The 17145-nt window shown below is 37.2% G+C and overlaps 1 protein-coding gene across 3 annotated transcripts in view; it reads right to left on the bottom strand.

Annotated features, from left to right (window-relative positions):
- The window catches only part of DROSHA (drosha ribonuclease III), a 72894-nt gene that overhangs the window by 24101 nt on the left and 31648 nt on the right, over nt 1–17145 (bottom strand). For all 3 annotated transcript variants that reach the window (XM_082047118.1, XM_082047117.1, XM_082047119.1), the window contains 6 exons: nt 14209–14308; nt 11122–11229; nt 6375–6482; nt 4243–4381; nt 3508–3568; nt 1506–1565 (listed from right to left, as the gene is read on the bottom strand). In XM_082047118.1, coding sequence (XP_081903244.1) covers nt 1506–1565; nt 3508–3568; nt 4243–4381; nt 6375–6482; nt 11122–11229; nt 14209–14308 — 576 coding nt within the window. The remainder of the gene's footprint in view (nt 1–1505; nt 1566–3507; nt 3569–4242; nt 4382–6374; nt 6483–11121; nt 11230–14208; nt 14309–17145) is intronic.

The raw sequence follows: 17145 nt of genomic DNA, 5'->3' as shown, positions 1-17145 counted from the left end.
GTTTCTTACAGCACTTTAACAGATGGTAGCAAAGCCAAAGAATAGAACTCAACAGTCTGTATTTATCAAATGTGCAAGTCATTAATACCCCGGAAAAAAAGAAATAATGAGTAAAAATCGCAGGCTTTCAACTGCCCTTAATGATGTTTGTAATCATGCAAGTAAGATAATTCATAAAACAGAAACAAAAAAAGTAATTCAGTGATCCAACTAAGATCTGAGTAAAGGATCTTTTTTTCTGAATATCTTCATCTGACTATCTAACCCATGTTGGAAAGAAGCTAATACAGAGAGGGTTTTCAGCATCCCACAAATAAAGCCATGGATGGCACTAATTAATAGTATATTTCATTAACCCAGTACATAGGGAGAAAAGTGCAGATGGGATGCAAGATTATTTAAGGGCAAAAACTGATGTGAAACTTAGAGGCAATTTAATCAAGCATCATAATTCACAAAAAAAGAGACCTGAAGTCAAGAGAGTTAGAAAAAAAATCTGACTTAAATAGGTGCTTACATGCTCTATTGAACAGAAATGTAGTTCATTTTTTTTCTGAACTGAAACAAAAGTTAGCTCAAAAAGTCAATTGATGGTTGATGAACAATGACAATGAAAAATGCAAGACATTTTAATCAGCAAGTCTTCCATCTTCTCAGCCTGCGCTGATGTATGAGAGAAAAGGCCACGGGCTTTAAGGGCAGTGAAGACCTTTATAGACTAATAGCTTTTAATACTGAGTAGCTAATGGCTAGTAGAAAATGGAGATGTAAGGGCAGTCTTGCTATTCATATAACAAACATGCTTAAAGAAAAGCTTTACAGTAAACAAGACTACTCCCCTATTAAAAACAGTAGAACAAAGCAGCTGAAAAGAGATCATAACCTTTCTTTTGTGCAAACTGCCTGCCTCTTGAACTCAGGTAAGAGGGGCCAATGTAGGTAACTGATAATATCTCTGTGTTGTTCACTGACTTCAGAATACTGAAAACAGACCAAAACCGCAGCAATTTTTGATGAAACATGGTTTTTTGTTATTACTTCTAAATAAATTACATTTGTGCTTGGCTATTTTATTTACATACAGACATAATGGAAGCTACAGCCCTAATAACTGAAAATATAAAAACTGCAACGCATTCAATATTACCAGTAAATGCTTTTCATTTGCAACTAGATAAAACCAACCCATGGAAATAAAATGGCATGCTAGGAAAAACATCTTTCTTTTAAAAAAAGGGTGCAAGGTTCAACTTGCCTGTAGCTGAAAAATCTCTAGCCCAAACCAACTTAAAATTGCACTCCATGAAACACGAACTCTAGTTTTTCATTTTGCGGTCTTCCCTGTTGTATCATCAGCACTGAAGGAGTTTTCAAGAGAGCTGTGTGCAGATGTGCAGGATTGCAAACATGCACAGTCAGAAAGGAGACACTACAAAGCTTAATAAGCCCAATAGTATGACAATAACAATACAAAGGTGAGGACTGTTGAAGAATTCCCCATTTACCTCGTTAAGAACTCCACCACAGCATCTCCCAGAAATTCTAAACGCTCGTTGTGGTTAATCCTGAAAAAGGCATTTTAAGGTTTACTATCAGCTAAGTAACACATGCTGGTTATTTACACAATACAAGTAAAACAGGAGAAACCAGAGTTGATCACTAATCAGCCATGACAGACATTCTTGCATCCTCTCTGAGTTAAAAATCCTTTCCGAACCAGAATAACAACTACATGAATCTTGAAACTCAGGATTGACACTACCACATTTGAAACTTCAACGTGTTCCATTCTGAGCTATTGTCAGAGCTTAAAGAATGCAGAAAGGAAACAGCACCGCTGATTGGCACTGAGGTCGGGTTTCTTTGTCCATCAGAGGGCACCAGTGTTGAAACAAACAGCTGGTCTTCAGTCTTGTGCATGCAACTGGCGACATGTACGTAATTAAGACCAACACCTGCAGGGTGCGATGGCTCTGCAACAGATTCATTGGTATGGTAGAGCTAGAAGGGAGTCAGTACTTTCATTTTTCATAGCACTTTTAAATGCCCCGTTTTCTGTAACTTCCTTTGAGCTCAAAAGAAAAAAAATGGCTGTACAAGAAGATGCATTCAAAGATGCCATTAAGCTTGTAGAATCATATATTTCCTGTGTTTTCCTTTTCTTCTATCAGTGTTCTTGATTTTCCTTTGTTTTGCAAAAAGTTTCATTTCCTTCAAACTCTCTCTGCCTGCTTATATAACAAAGGACTAACAGGACACAGCAGCTGAAAAAGAAGATGAATTTGTCCTTGAATACACACAAGCTTCTACTCTACACATAAAAGCATATAGGTAGCACCATTTTGACTTCAGACACGATTGCAACAGAATCAAGTCCATTGCCACAGGATTATTATTATTATTTTTTTTTAAATCCAGATATCTCTCTCAAGTGTTTGACAGCTTTTATTGTAATTTGTACCACCCTAACAATTATATAGTTAGTCTAATTTCTGAAATAGCAAACCTTTGTTACTGACTGAAATTCAGGTACCTCTGCTGTGTAAATCAAAGTGCAAGCAAAACTACAATTCCTCTGCATAGCAACACAGTGGAAAACAAAGATCTCTCTGAAGTGGGATTTTAAATTTGTATGTTATTTTGTGAGAATTAATGGAATTTAGCCTTATCTCTTGTTATCTTAAGAGGGCTGAAATAAGCTTGAAGCTGATTCTAAAAGAAAAGGGCATGGTCTAGCTCAAACAGCACTTGGGGAACTTTGCAACAAAAATTTACTCAGAATTCAACTTCTCTCATTCCTGAGCTTCCTCCAAAATGATGACTCTTAAAAGGTTGAGTTACAGCACTAATTAATTAAATACACTCTGACCTCTAGTTCACGCATTTAGGACATTTCACATGCAATTGCTTCTTGCATGAGCCCTATGAGCTTTGTTTATTCAGTTTGGCTAGATATAGGTCTTGTGGCTATAAACCACATCTTAAATGTTATTTATTTGCACAGAATTCTTAGTGGTCATTTAAGGATTATTACATTACAACATTAATGGGTTTTGCATACATCTTTAAATTGAACCAATAAATCAACTAAGCCCACTTTCAGTATCACACTCATGTTAACAAGGTGCCATGCCAGGAAGGTACTACTGTGAGGAAACATGATGGAGAATCCAATTTATAGCAATGATATCAACAACAACAAATCTTATTTTTCAGTCTGCAGAAAGCAAAAAGGTAGCCTGTTAGTCCTCCTTATTTCAAGGGTAAACAAAAATGATAGAATTATCTGTTAAAACCTTCCTCAGGAGTTTTCTGCGGGCAAGACCAAACATTCACTATGTCAATGCTAATGGAGGTTCAGCACATCTTCATAATATAAAAGTAAATTCAAAATGACTTTTCATTTCAACTATTTGCCAAAGCTGCTGCTGACAGTAAGTTGGTTGTTTCTATCAAACATTTCCCACTGCAACAGCTTCACTACTTGAAAACTAGTATTTCCATTACCTGGAAGGAGCTGGATCATCCTGTCCCAAACGGGACATGATATTTATCAGGGTGTTTATGCCTAGAAATATAAACAATGCAGCATTAAATAAATGGCCACTAATTCAGTTGGAATAGGCTGGAAAATAATTATTCAAAATGTTAATTTGTAATTGCTGCACACAAGATCATCCCATTGTTTACAGCATTTACTTACAGCATGTATAATCCTTACAGATGCTCTCTGCCTGACTGCAGTCCCATTACAATACTATTGGACTTTTGCATTCAAAGCACCAGATAAAAATACCACCTTTGCATGAAAAAGACATTCCAAATATTACATAAACAATGAAAAATTTACTTCAGTACAACTCAATATACTTTTAAGGGGTAAGGAATATTCTGCAGCAGACAGACCACATATTTTCACATTAATAAAACATTTTTACAAAATATCCTCCAGTTGCTCACCATGTTGAGCAGCAAATTAAGAAAACAGTATTTGCCAAAAATCAAAGAAAATACATCCTCCCATTTGTAATCTTTGCTTTTTCTCAGCTCTTTACTTGTTGACAGATTTGAAAAATCCAGTCCTTTAAAAAGATATCACTGGCATCTGTGTATAACTATTGAAAACCTCCACTGAAGGGATCTCTCAGAAGAACAATGGCCAGTGAGACAATAACGAACAAAAGATTTTCTTACTGATCAATTGTGAGGCGAGAGAAAAATAGTAGTGGTGCAACAGCATACCTTTTTTTCTCATGTGCATATGGTGAACTTTTCTATCTCCATACTTCGGCTGTCGAATCCCACAGTTGGATAAGGAATTTCTAGCATGATCTGGATTCATTCCAAAGTTTAAGTGATGGCTTGGATGAGTCATGGCAAGCTATAATACAGCACATACAGGAAAAAAAAAAAGAAGTCCGGATGTATTTTTGCAAAAGTAAGAAAAAAATCTTGAGACTTGTAGCTAGTAATTGTTCTATTTTTGTTTGAAGAAAGGCTACAAAGTGATGTTGTCAAATAGTACCTTGGTTCCAGCAATTTAAACGTAGAATGTACTATTTCAGACATCAGCCAGTTTAACTAATTAACATTCAACTGTTTTTTTGGGGTTTTCTTTTTTTGTTTGTTTATTTGTTTGTTTTGTCTTGTTTGTTTTTTTTTTTTCTTTCAAGAAAAAATAGTTTAGGAGAGTAAAGGAATGAACTGTTGACTTGCCTTAAGAGTTTTGTCACCAGCTTTGCTGACCTGATTTCAATACATTTACTTATTTAAACTTATATTCACTGTAACATTCCAGCATAAATATTCGTATTAAAAATATGAACAACTAAAAGAACTTTTCAACCATTCACATATTTGATTTACGTTATTTAAAAACGTATAAAACTTTCCTACTTCAAAATACCAAACAATGACAAACAAGTATATTATTTCTGGCATGGTTATTCACAGAAGATCTCTTTCTCTTGTGACTATACAGGACCACTCTTCAACTGGAAGCGAACAGCAATGGAAGGATTGGTTTTCTGTTTTCCATTTGTACCATCTCACATTATCAAAAGCTTACTGTGCTGCTGATACCATCACTACAAAAATGGCAGCAGTAAATAGAACTATAGCTAGCTTTTATGATTTTATCCTGCAAACTCATCCATTTTCCCTTTTACACATACACACCTAAAAATATTATGCATGTACAAACATATGTGTACATACACCTTGTATATAAAACATGAGATACAACGGCAAATTCAAGCTGCAGAAATCACTTCTGAAACACTTGCAGGACTGTGAGCCATGACATTCCAGTAGTTCATTCAAACATTGTCTGTGCTTTCCAAACACAAGATTTATCTAAATTTTAATTATTTTAGAGAGTAAAATTACATTCTATCAACAGTAAGAATTTTCTATGAGTCCTTTTTAATTCCTCACTATTATTAATAAGTTTGCCATACCATCATTGCATTTTTATCTTTCGTATTAAAACTAAGGCAGCCTGTGAACAATCAAATCCTACAAGATGCTCAGTGTTTAGTGTAACTTTCAGTAGGACAAACCCTGGAAACCAACTTCAGAAAACAGAGAAGCTATGAGAAAAGAATTCTTTGTAATCCTCTGCTTAAAGTACTTTGAGAGTGAAGCCTCCATACACATATAGAAACTGCATGTTTTCAACTTAGAGAAGATGCACCTTTCTCAGCCCCAGTCAGTGGAGGGAGATGATGCTTATTTCAGGGGGAAATCCTGTAATTTCAGAAACCAGTAACTTCAGAAGAAACATAAAAGGAAAGGGGTCACCGTGCCAAGAGTCAGCTTTCTGGAGCTGATCAGTTCCAAATACGCATTCAAAACAAACAAGAAATTCTCTTCTCCAGTTCCTGCCCTCGTTCGTAAATGCAAAAATTTCATCATGTACTTCTAGAAATCTAGAGCTCAATAGAAGTTTGCAAATTCCTTTTCACTAGCTATAAATGCAAAATAATAAGGCAGTGCTTAAGTTATTCTTTTTTGGAAAAACAGACCACGAAAGGAAGAAGCAAGGCATGTATTTTTCACAAATATCTAAAACCAGCACTTACATGGAAATAATGAGTAATGCACCCAACCATCTTCTGAGTAAGCATATTTTTGTCTTTTTATACATTACAAGTAAATCCAGACCAGTATGTCTGGAGCAAAGGTAGGCGCATGCCTATATGCACAACAGATTTCTCTGTTTAGAAGTCTGCAGTGCAAGTAACCAAGTACATCCGAGCTGTGGCAAGGCAGTGCATATCTCAAGTTTGTCCAGCAGGCAGGATTATGGATAAACTCAGTAATATTTGATATCAGGACAAAACAGCAAGTAGTTGATTTTTTTCATATCTTACCTGCAGCAAACACCTGTCTCGAAAAGTGTAGCCTATCAATTTGTCCAAATGCATCAGACACTGATGGTAGCGGACATGGTGGGTAAGGACAGGAAGCATCATTGCGTGCTAAAAAACAATCGCAATAAGGAAAAACATTCAACTTCAGTATACAGAGCACTCAGCTGACTAAACTATAAATACAAAGACAATTTTGAACGTTGGGAAACCTTGATTTTTTTTTTCCTCTTTCAAACCAAAACACTGAAACCCAGTGTTGTTGACAAACTGAAAATTTGGGTTTCAGTGTTTTGGTTTAAATGAGGAATAAAAAAAAAAAGGTTTCCTAACCCTTATCATTAGAGCACTTAATTAAGTCAATTTTGTCCATCTGCATAATCACAGTGAGGACACAGCCTCACCTGGACTAAGTAAATAAATACATAAAACCAGTCTTCTACTTAAGTATTTTGAATGAGGTAAAAAAGAAAAATCTTGTCACCAGTTACATCAAATTTCAATAAACTGTGATTCCATACAATGCAATATGCTTCTACCTTTTAACCAGCTTTACCAAATAACAGCAGGTATTTGATTTTCAAGCATCGTTATCAGTGCCTTGCTTCATTTCCTTCTGAGGAAGGGCTTCTTGAAATGCTGTAGTCTGGCGTTTCCTGTCTTAATGTGCTAAAAACTATCAGAAAGGTTGCTGTTTGATCACCTAGGAAGCAGATAACTTTTCTTCTGTTGGGGAAAGTTTCAATAAAAATTTAAGCAACTCTGCTGCAACAACAACAGTACCTCTTTCAATGTTGTAATGCAGGAGTTCTACGCTAATATTGACTTCAAATGGATCTGGGTTGAAATAAGTAGTACAGTTTTTCAGTACAGTAGTACAGCAAGTATGATATTGACATCAAAAATCTTGCATAAGAGTGAATAGTAAGAACTACAGGAAAAATGTCAGTATTTAAATAAATATATGCATGTGACCATTTTTGTGGCACTGATATCAAATTTTACTTTTTCTAACCATTTCTATTAGTAACACAACATGAATATTTTCAAAAGAATTAGGTGTTTTAAGGAAATCAAAATCTGAAGGCTATCACTATTAATTTCAGAAAGAGGAACGTGTGTGATTACAGAATATGCATATATAGTGTGAAGAGATGCAAGAAAAACAAGCATGCAAGGCAAGATGATACATAATTTACAGAATAAATGATGCTATAGATTTCTGCACGTCATTAAAAAAGAACAGCAGAAGACACAAACTGGTGAATGTCACAAGATTCAGAAGTTAAGAATAACAAATGGCAATGCTTTCTGTTTAAGTAAAAGACTGCAAAATTCTTGAGAACTGAACACATAGCTGGAAAGTTATCATTGAGCCATTCAGGTTGGAAATTACCTTTAAGATCAAGTCCAACTGTTAACACTGCCAGATCCACCTCTAAACCACATCCCTAAGCACCACATCTACACATCTTGTAAACACCTCCAGGGATGGTGACTCTACCACTTCCCTGGGCAGCCTGTTCCAGTGCCCAACAACCCTTTCTGTGAAGGCATTTTTCCTAATACCCAATCTGAACTGTCCCTGATCTCGTCTTATCACTTGCTACTCGGGAGAATAGACCAACACCCTCCATGCTACAACCTCCTTTCAGGAGAGCTAAGAGAGAGCGATAAGGTCTCCCCTCAGCCTCCTCCAAGGTAAACAGTCCCAGTTCTGGCAGCTGTTCCTCATCAGTCTTGTGTTTCAGAGCCCTCATCAGTCTCGTCATCCTCCTCTGAACTCTCTCCAGCACCTCAATGTCTTTCTTGTAACGGGGGGCCCAAAACTGAACATAGGGTTTGAGGTGAGGCCTCACCAGCACCAAATACAGGGGGACTATCACTTCCCTAGTCCTGCTGGCCACAGTATTTCTGGTACAAGCCAGGATGCTGTCAGCCTTTTTAGCTACCTGGGCACACTGCTGGCTCACGTTCTGTCAGCTGTCAATCAACACCCCCACGTCCTTTTCCACCAGATGGAAGTAACTAGTTAACACCAAGAAAAAGACATTGAATGGCAGAAAAATGCAAAACCACTCCAAGCAAATTGAGCAAGTGAAATTGTATTTTTTTTACCATGTCACTCATTCAGAGTTTTCTTAGGGTAATTTACAACCTAGGGGAACACCCCTCTCATCTCTTTCTAAACACATAGGTGTGCTTCCTACGTCTTCTTTCACAGAAGGAATTAATTACAAAACAAAATCAAAAATCCCCAAATTTGTTTCATGGGACAGCTTTGCTTCCCTGTCTATATGTTCTACTGCACTAGGCAGAAAGAGTCCCTCAAGCAAGGTTTAATATTGTTTGTACCAATACAACTGGCCCTAAGTTTGAGGACTGAAATACCAAGTTTTAGATTTTTATCAGCTGTGGTGCAGTGAACAAAGAATTGACATCTCCCTGGGAGCACAAAGATGGCCTTTACTTTGACTGTTGCAATTATATTGACAAAGTGCTGTTTTCATGGCATTAACTACTAGATTGATTCAATTAATGTGCATCATGTTGGATTATAGCTATTTGATGTTTCTGATGTTTTATGTATATATCTCTTTATAAGAAAATAAAATATATGCTTAAAAAATTGCATTAGGCTAAAGAATGGCTAGTGACCAAGTCTCCTTAAACCATATGGCCACAGGAGTTATCCCATAATTTTGGTACTTGCATTTGCTTATAATAAGTAACTTTTTTTTCTTGTTTTTAGAGATATATGATTTTAACTACGCTGCGTGTTCTCTTGCTGCAGCTGGCATGGCAAGGCAGGGACTCTCTCAGGTGACCTAAGCTAGTGCCACCATCCCCCATGCTGCCAAATGCTCCTGACCTGAAGCTACTAAGAATAACCAGGTGAGCTGAAATATTTTGTAATGCATCATTTCTCTCCTCAGCCTGAACACTTCAAACAGCTGCTGAGAGCACACCAACAATAATACAGGCAATGATGGTAGTGTGTGTGTGTGTGTGTTGGGGTGAGGGGAGAGCGGGGTGGTATCTTCTCTGTGTGGTTCCATCCTGCCAGACTGCGTACTAAGTGCTGCCCAGCCTGGTGGCCAAGCAGTGCACTTCATCTACTGGATAATTTCAAGTGAGTCTGCCAGAACACAGCCATTTTACATTTTTGGAACATTTCACTCAACCTTTTTCCTCCCCTTCCAAGTAGTTAATTTCTGAGACTGTGAAGACCAGTGTCATTACTGCTACGTGGAACTTAGAGCAACTATAATGTATCAGAGTGACTTAAAAGAGTTTAAATTTCTAAATGGCAATGCTTTTAAAAGCATTAATCTTAAATCACTGCACTTCAGCTCTGTCCACAGAGTCGATTTATGTGTATTTATTTTTAGCCTTCTTTAATCTGGGAAAAAGCATTTAGCAACAGTAGCAGTGTTTCGTTTTACAGAGATACAGTTGGCCTGTTACAGACATACTCTTGGCCTCTCAAAGAAATCAAAACAAAGGATCTTCATACGAGAACTGACTGATTTAGATGTTATGGCTGCAGATGGGCACAAAAACATTGAATAGCTTTTCTTTCGTTGTTCTTCAGTGTTTTGCTGTCCTTCAACAACAAAATGAAACAGGAATAACCAAGACAACATTTAGAGATAAATCACAGAAGTTATTATGAATAATACAACTGTTTCAAAGCTCCTAAATTAGAAACTTACACTGTTTACCTGTGAAAATACATACAATGCACAACAAAAAATTAGAAAAGGGCTGTAATTTTCCTCAGCTATGCGAGAAGATACTGTTCTACTATTCTCTTTCTTTGACTTCAGGAACAACAGTAGAATCACGAGAAACATTTCAGACAGAAGAAAAGACATCTTACTTATTAGCATTTCTCTCCCATTAGAATTTCCCCTTGGCCTTCCCGACTTCTAAGATAACAACAGGATTTCTACCTATACCTTTGCCTAGCAACTCTCAAACTTTATACTTCATACTGTTAAGTTAATATGAAATCGTAAGCATTTAATTCTTAAAAAGCATCTCCAAAACAACAGCTAAAAAAATCATGCAAGTATACCTCTAGTATAATTATTCGGCCATTATAACTACTTGAATTTTACTAATACAACATTATATAAAAATTGCACTTATTTTTATCATATCACAAAGCTAGTGGCTGTCAACTGCTTGAGAAGAAGATCTGGCAGAGATCTGTACCTTGGAGACGTCATGTGTATGAAACAGAGTATCTGAAAGTTATCTTCCCACTGAGGGTCACCTGCCTTAATTCAAAAGTTAGTTGTGGTGTGGTTTTTGTTTGTTTGTTTGTTTTTCTTTTCTTTCAAGTAAAGAGATATTTCTTCATGCTTCACTGTAAAACTATTTTTTTTTAATATGTAAATATAAAAATATATTAAATCAAAAATATCTAACCCCAACCCAACTGAAAGATGAAGAAGCCCTTGGAGTTTGACACTAGACTTGACATTTGGCTAAGCCCCAGATTCAACCTGGCCATTTCTAGTCCCTCTCCCTTGGCAAGAAAACTAAAATTTTAAATTAACTTTTTGTGTGTGTGGAGGGGGTAGACCAGACACTAGAACAGTTCCCTAAATCAACAAATCTTACTTGAGGCAAAAGTATTCATTTCCATTTGGTTCTTCAGCCTAGAATCAGAGTAAACCCTTTCAAGACGTAAATGGCAGCTACCAAGAAAGGACATCAGATAACTCTGTGATTTAGTCACCTGGCAGACGTCAGAGCGTATCCCTGTTTTCCAGAAACCTTGGCTACTCAACTCGACGGTCACTTCACGTCTCATTGTGTTCTTCTGACGAATTTTCTGCAGTGCTTCCTAGACAGGAAATGAACACAGCCTCTGTAAACATCTTTCTACAACAAAGCAGCATCGATGCACATAAGTGCATTCACAATACCCATTTAATGTTCACTTTTGGTGAGCAGTTTATAAGATTAGTCCACATCTTGTAACTGCCAGCCACAAACTGTGGTGGATGTGCTGGAGTAGAGCATAGACAGAGGATTTTGGGAGATTGAGAAGGGAACAGAGGCGACTACATTTTTTTATTGCAAATGACAGTCAGTCATACATTCAAGATGATACATAAGTAAGCAAGTTAAGGTCCTTGCAAAGAAAGCACCTTCTTTGCCCACATGTGCAAAACAACCTCTTCATTCAAGTCCATCACCATGAGTACTTCTGCTTTGAAACATTCAGTAGGAGAACAGACTAAGTAAAAGAAAGGCTTTACTTTGTGATTTTGGCTACTTCATAACAGCTCCTGTTCAACATCATCAGTACTCCCAGTCTGGGAAAGAGGTCAGCATTCACTAGTCCTGTAGCCTATTATGATGTAATCTACCAATATTGTTTCATTTTAAGAATTAAAAGAAAAAAAAAGTGTTTTGGACTGATAACTGGCTGTTTGGTGTTCTGTAAACAGTTTATTTGTCTCTAGAAACTATGAAAGGGACAGAATCATTAAAATGATTCTGACAGAATCATTAAAAGAGAACATTTTCTGTAAAAATGGAATGAAAGAAAACCAGCTAAAACAAATCACCCCTGGATAAGGATCTCCCGGTTCCATAACTACAAAGCCTCCAGCGTCTGCAAGCTCCCCACACAGCTTGCATTAACAGTAAAGACTCCCCCAGTGCTCTTCTTCAGAACACAAAACTTTTCAAAGCTGCAACCCATCCTCCCTCTCCTTCTCCTTTGCACTACAGGGCACTTGCTCAAAGCTGTTTCTTCCCAGCTTCCAGTATGAAGCCTGTGAGCATCTCTGGGCAGCAATGGGATGTGTCTTCTGTTCTGCAGAGACTCACAGAGTGGTTCCAAGAGGCGCATCTATCCAGATACAGATTCACCAAACCTCAGACACCTTGATACTGAGGCGTCTAGGGTAGGAGGCTAGTTAGTCCTGTCTCCTTTTATATTCAATGAAGGGGAATAAATGGCTTGAAAACATGCATTTCTCTCTCCACAGACTTCAAAGTGAGCCTTCAGGTCCCAATTTATGCACCTACTATAAACGCTCAAAGTTAGGTTAGAGGATTAAAGCCCTCAGGCATGACCTTGTCACAACTAATAACATCACAGAATCTCAAAGTAGTGAATGACTGATGGCAGAGGGAACAGAGATGCTTACAGCACTGCACCCCTTGTGCACTAAAATTTGCATTTTGAGGCTGTGTCATTGGATATTTTCTGAGACAGGTGTTACAGTGTTTGCTAGACCTAGCTGTACTTTCAGGCTGACTGGCTCAAGAATGCTCCAGTGTTAATAATAATATATGATTCATCATCGTGAAAAGCCAAGGTACTGGTCAGATACAGCCCTACAGTTTCTCAAAGTTGCTGACACCTCCACTGGCAAAACGCATAGGTTATCCTCACATAAAGCTTCTGCTTCAGCCCCTGTATGCCTCTCTGATGGCAAACTATTTGATAAACTCATTATCCCAGATAACGTGGTCTAGAAACAAAAATCAGCACACCACAAAGTGATAAATACCAAAGCAGCATTTTCTTTTTTGAAGCAAAACATAATTATCCTCCTACATCCAATCCACTACAATTTTAGAAATAAGTCATCTATTAGCTCCTAATGAAAAGCTGCCCATAAAACAACGGTCTTCCCTTCTACTTGCTCCGAGTCTAAAAAGCTGTAGCAAAAAATTCTCTCTTATAGGGAGAATTTTTTTTCCTTACAACTGTGGCACAGTTAAGTCACAACACTGTTTTTTTTACCCACTTAAAAGGCAGCCAAGGGCTTATTTAATATCAGCATAAATAAAATCTTAACTAAGACTCTTGCTCATGCAACAGCATACTATGCTTTGCAGTAATAATAAAAATCAGGTGCAATGTCAAATTATCAAACATTTACTGCAACCAAAGCTACACAATTAGCAAACTGGAGAAGACTCAGGAATTGGACTCAATGATTCTCATGAGTCCTTTCCAACTTCGGATATCCTATGATCCTATGAATCATCAGGGTTTCTAATCAATATAAACCACCACTTAATTAAATTCCATCCAGTAGCAAAGAAGTTATTTTCTCCTCTGCGTATTCTTTAAGTAACTTGCTCAATTAAGGGTGCCTGATAGACATGCACCAGACAAATTCAAAGCTACAGTGCAAGATTGCAAAAAAATAGATACCCGAGAGCAGGCTGCTTTAGTCTATATTTAGGTTACTTTATTTTTCTGATTTTAATTCCCGATTGGTTGAGCATCTGCACTTAGGAAATGCTTATTGCTCATTATATCAGGGGAAAAAAAAGAGAGAAAAGATAAAAATTCAACAAATACCTAATTTTTCATTAGAGATTACTGAAAATGACAACAACCAGATTATTTTAACTCAAAGATCTTAAGGAATGTCACTAAGACTGCCTAACAAATTACAGTTTAAAATCATGCACAAGTGTGGCTGTTTTTATGTCAGCATAGAAGTGTTTAAAATTATGAGCCAGTTAAAAGTGCACTCTGAAGTAAAAAGTCCTTCTCTATGCTAATTCTTGAAACCACTAATGGCAATGTCTATAAAAAGTTATGTTTCTACAACGATCATTTCTATAATTGGGAAAAAATTGCAGTAGTTTGAAAGCTGAAAAAAGTAAAAAAAACCCACCACAGACATTCATAAACACGCAAAGATAAAAATAAAATCAGTGTTAACAGCCTGAAAATAAAATCTTTTGTGAAGGATTTCTGTTGTTGCCATAAATAGGATGGTCATGTGGATTTATTCCATCCTGAGTTAGCATATTCAATTATCAGTTATAGGAAGGCCCAGCATACCTCTCTTTGTGATAATTTCTGTTTATCAGCCTGTTTGACTTTGGGACTATTAGCCAGCAGGTGACGCAGCTTCACATAACTCTTCCACAGCTTTTGGTATCTAAAGGACAAAACCAGAAAACAAATATTTTGGTTGACACAACAAAAGCCTCTCACCATTTATCCTTATGAGCACACCAGCTGCTAATAATGCATCCATTTACACACAGATTGTCTACAAGCATCTTTTAGCTTCAGGAAAATCTCAAAGCATTTTCCAAGACAGGTGACAGTGTCTCTGCAGTTGATCCAGTGAGGTGGGCACAGCAGCAGAGCGGAGGCATCACTGTGCAGTGTGAGTTGAACAGCAAAGCTCAGGGTAGAACCCAGGCCTTACAGATATCCACTTGTCCTCTCCAAAGGGCCAGGTTCCCCATACTGAAAAGACTTGTCCGCAGCATGACATCTAAATTCACGCAGGTGAAAACTCCCTCTTCTCCACAGGGTTTACCCATCACTCACTGAAAAGCAGCAATAAACTTTCCCGAGAAGTGCATGTCCTTAGACTGGCTGAAACAATTCAGTGAAGCACACCAGGAAGAGCTCTGCAAGTCATGTGCAACGCAAAGTCATTCTGTGAAGAGTGAAACAAAAGTTTCATTCCCTATTGGTTTGCGCTGAATGGAAAGAGTAAATCAAGTTTTCTCTGTGGTTAGCATATACTTAAAGTTTCTGGTTGTCTCCAATGGTCTAGCTTTTTGGGTTTTTTTGTTTGTTTGTTTTGAGGGTGTCTAATCGCACATGAACTTCAATAACAGAACTTCCCCGGTTAGGAGCCACTCTGTGACCTAGCACAGGTTTTCACAAAACTTTTAAGAATTTACTCCATTTGTAGCAACATCCCACTATTACATTCAGCTGCAACTGACCAACAGGTTCAAAAGTTACTCTGGTAGTAGCAACAAAGAGAATCATGACATGGACTTTCTGTTCTTAGGAAACAATGTTATCTTCAAAATAGTATCGCCTCGGTGGAGTTTTTTCAAGAAAACACATAAACCCAGACTTTTAATAGGAAGTGGGGAATCAGAGGACAGGAAATAAGTTTACCCAAGTTATTTATCTCCTTCTATATTTACATTATAAAAGAAGATCCTTCTCAGCATCAACTTAAAGCAGTGGTTTTAGTAGGAAGTTACCACATTAGTAGCAAAGCAGTAAAAGAAGCAGCAGCACTTTTACTATTTCATATTCTTTCCAGCATCCCACATTCACAGGCACACAAACACATCTTTTCTTATTGGCATTTTTTCCATAGCTATTTCTCTGCAGCATTCTTGAATGTATTATAGTCTCTGCCTCTAGAGATGCTGACATTTTTGAGTCTATAAGCACATCTGAAATAGTCAATCCATAGATTTTTCTTATGCTCTGTTCTCGGCATTTCTGAAATCTACAGAATAGCCAAGTCTATTTCTGACAAATTCCAATTCAAATAAGAAAATGAGTTAATAACAAATCAACCAACCAGAAAACAAACAAATGCCATTATGAGGTTTCAACCCAAAACTGAGAACCTAAAACTATGATCTACAATATACATCTTACTACCAGTATTAATGTGGGTGAAATATGCTCTGTTATTACAGCTAAGTTTGAGAATTAATAAAGAGATTACAATAAAAAAAAAAAAATCTGTATTAAAACCTGATAAAGAAAAGACACACTAGAGGAGAATCTTTTCTGGACTTTATCTATTTCACACATATACCAGCGTTAAGCCTGAGATTTATGATGGCACCACAGAGGTCTTTCACAAAAACTGCACTGTTAGTCTGATAAAAAGTAGCAGGCCTAAATTCTGTGAGCAGCTCTGGGAAAGAAACAAAACAAACAAAAAAAAGCCATGGAAATTGTAAAGAAAGGTAAAACACAAAAGTGTGGTAAGAATATTTTTCGTATCTTTATACTGTTTTCGATGCATATAGGAGTGATTGAGCCGCAAAACCACAGGTGAAAATCAACCCCCTTAAAAGACACTGGAGAGAATTGCATAAGGAAAAAAAACAATCTTAACTATACATGTGCAAGAGATGGGCTCTGTACTGTCTATCTTCATGCAGAAAGCAGATCTCCAAATCATTTGAAGAGTTCCCTGAAACTGTCAGAAATTAAGAATTGTGAATGAAATCCAGCAATCACTATTATGCCATTACATGAATCCACAGGAAACAGTATTTCTTGCTCTGCCTGAAGTCCTGATTCCCTCTCTGCTCCTTCACTACATTAATTCCAATCTCTATAAGGATTTAAAAGATACAGAGAAAAGTAGCATGAATGCAACAGCTTCCAAGATAGAAAACAGTACATAGACTTGCTCCTTCAGGGCATAGAAAGAGAAAACTAAGTAGGATATGGCAGGGTGCAAGAAACATAAATTCCATGAAGAAAGCAAACAGAAAATGGCTATATTCTTCATTATTAGATGTAAGACTTGAAGAGCATCTAATCAAATGATCAAGTAGCAAATCTGAAACAAAAGTCAGTCCCTTTTCATAGGTTGTAAAATAGTACTGGGGAAGTGATTACCTGGAATCTTCTCCCTACCAAGTAGCATATAAAAAATTTGAACTGTGATTTGAGAAATTTAGACAAGGAAGGTCCATACAGAGGTGTTAAAATGATCTAAACACAACCTCTAGCTCAGAAGTCCATATGCTACAGATCTTTGGAACCATGGGCATTCCTCCCCCTCTGTCTTGCTGTTACACTATTCTCTCTCTAAAACCCTGCAACTGGCCTCTCAGAGAAATAACATGGAGCTTAAGGAACCTTTGGTCTGACCTAGAAGAGCTCTTCTCAGATTGAGAAATTTCACACTGTGCATGCATGCACGCACATGTAGTTCAGCAGATCCTGAATTATGCCAGAAAAAAAGTTATACCTTGTCTGTAACAT

This window comes from Streptopelia decaocto, assembly GCF_964273445.1.
Source record: "Streptopelia decaocto genome assembly, chromosome: 2".
In the NCBI taxonomy this organism is placed as follows: domain Eukaryota; kingdom Metazoa; phylum Chordata; class Aves; order Columbiformes; family Columbidae; genus Streptopelia; species Streptopelia decaocto.
Note: the sequence above shows the minus strand (reverse complement) of the source record. Positions and strands in the feature narration are given on the sequence as shown.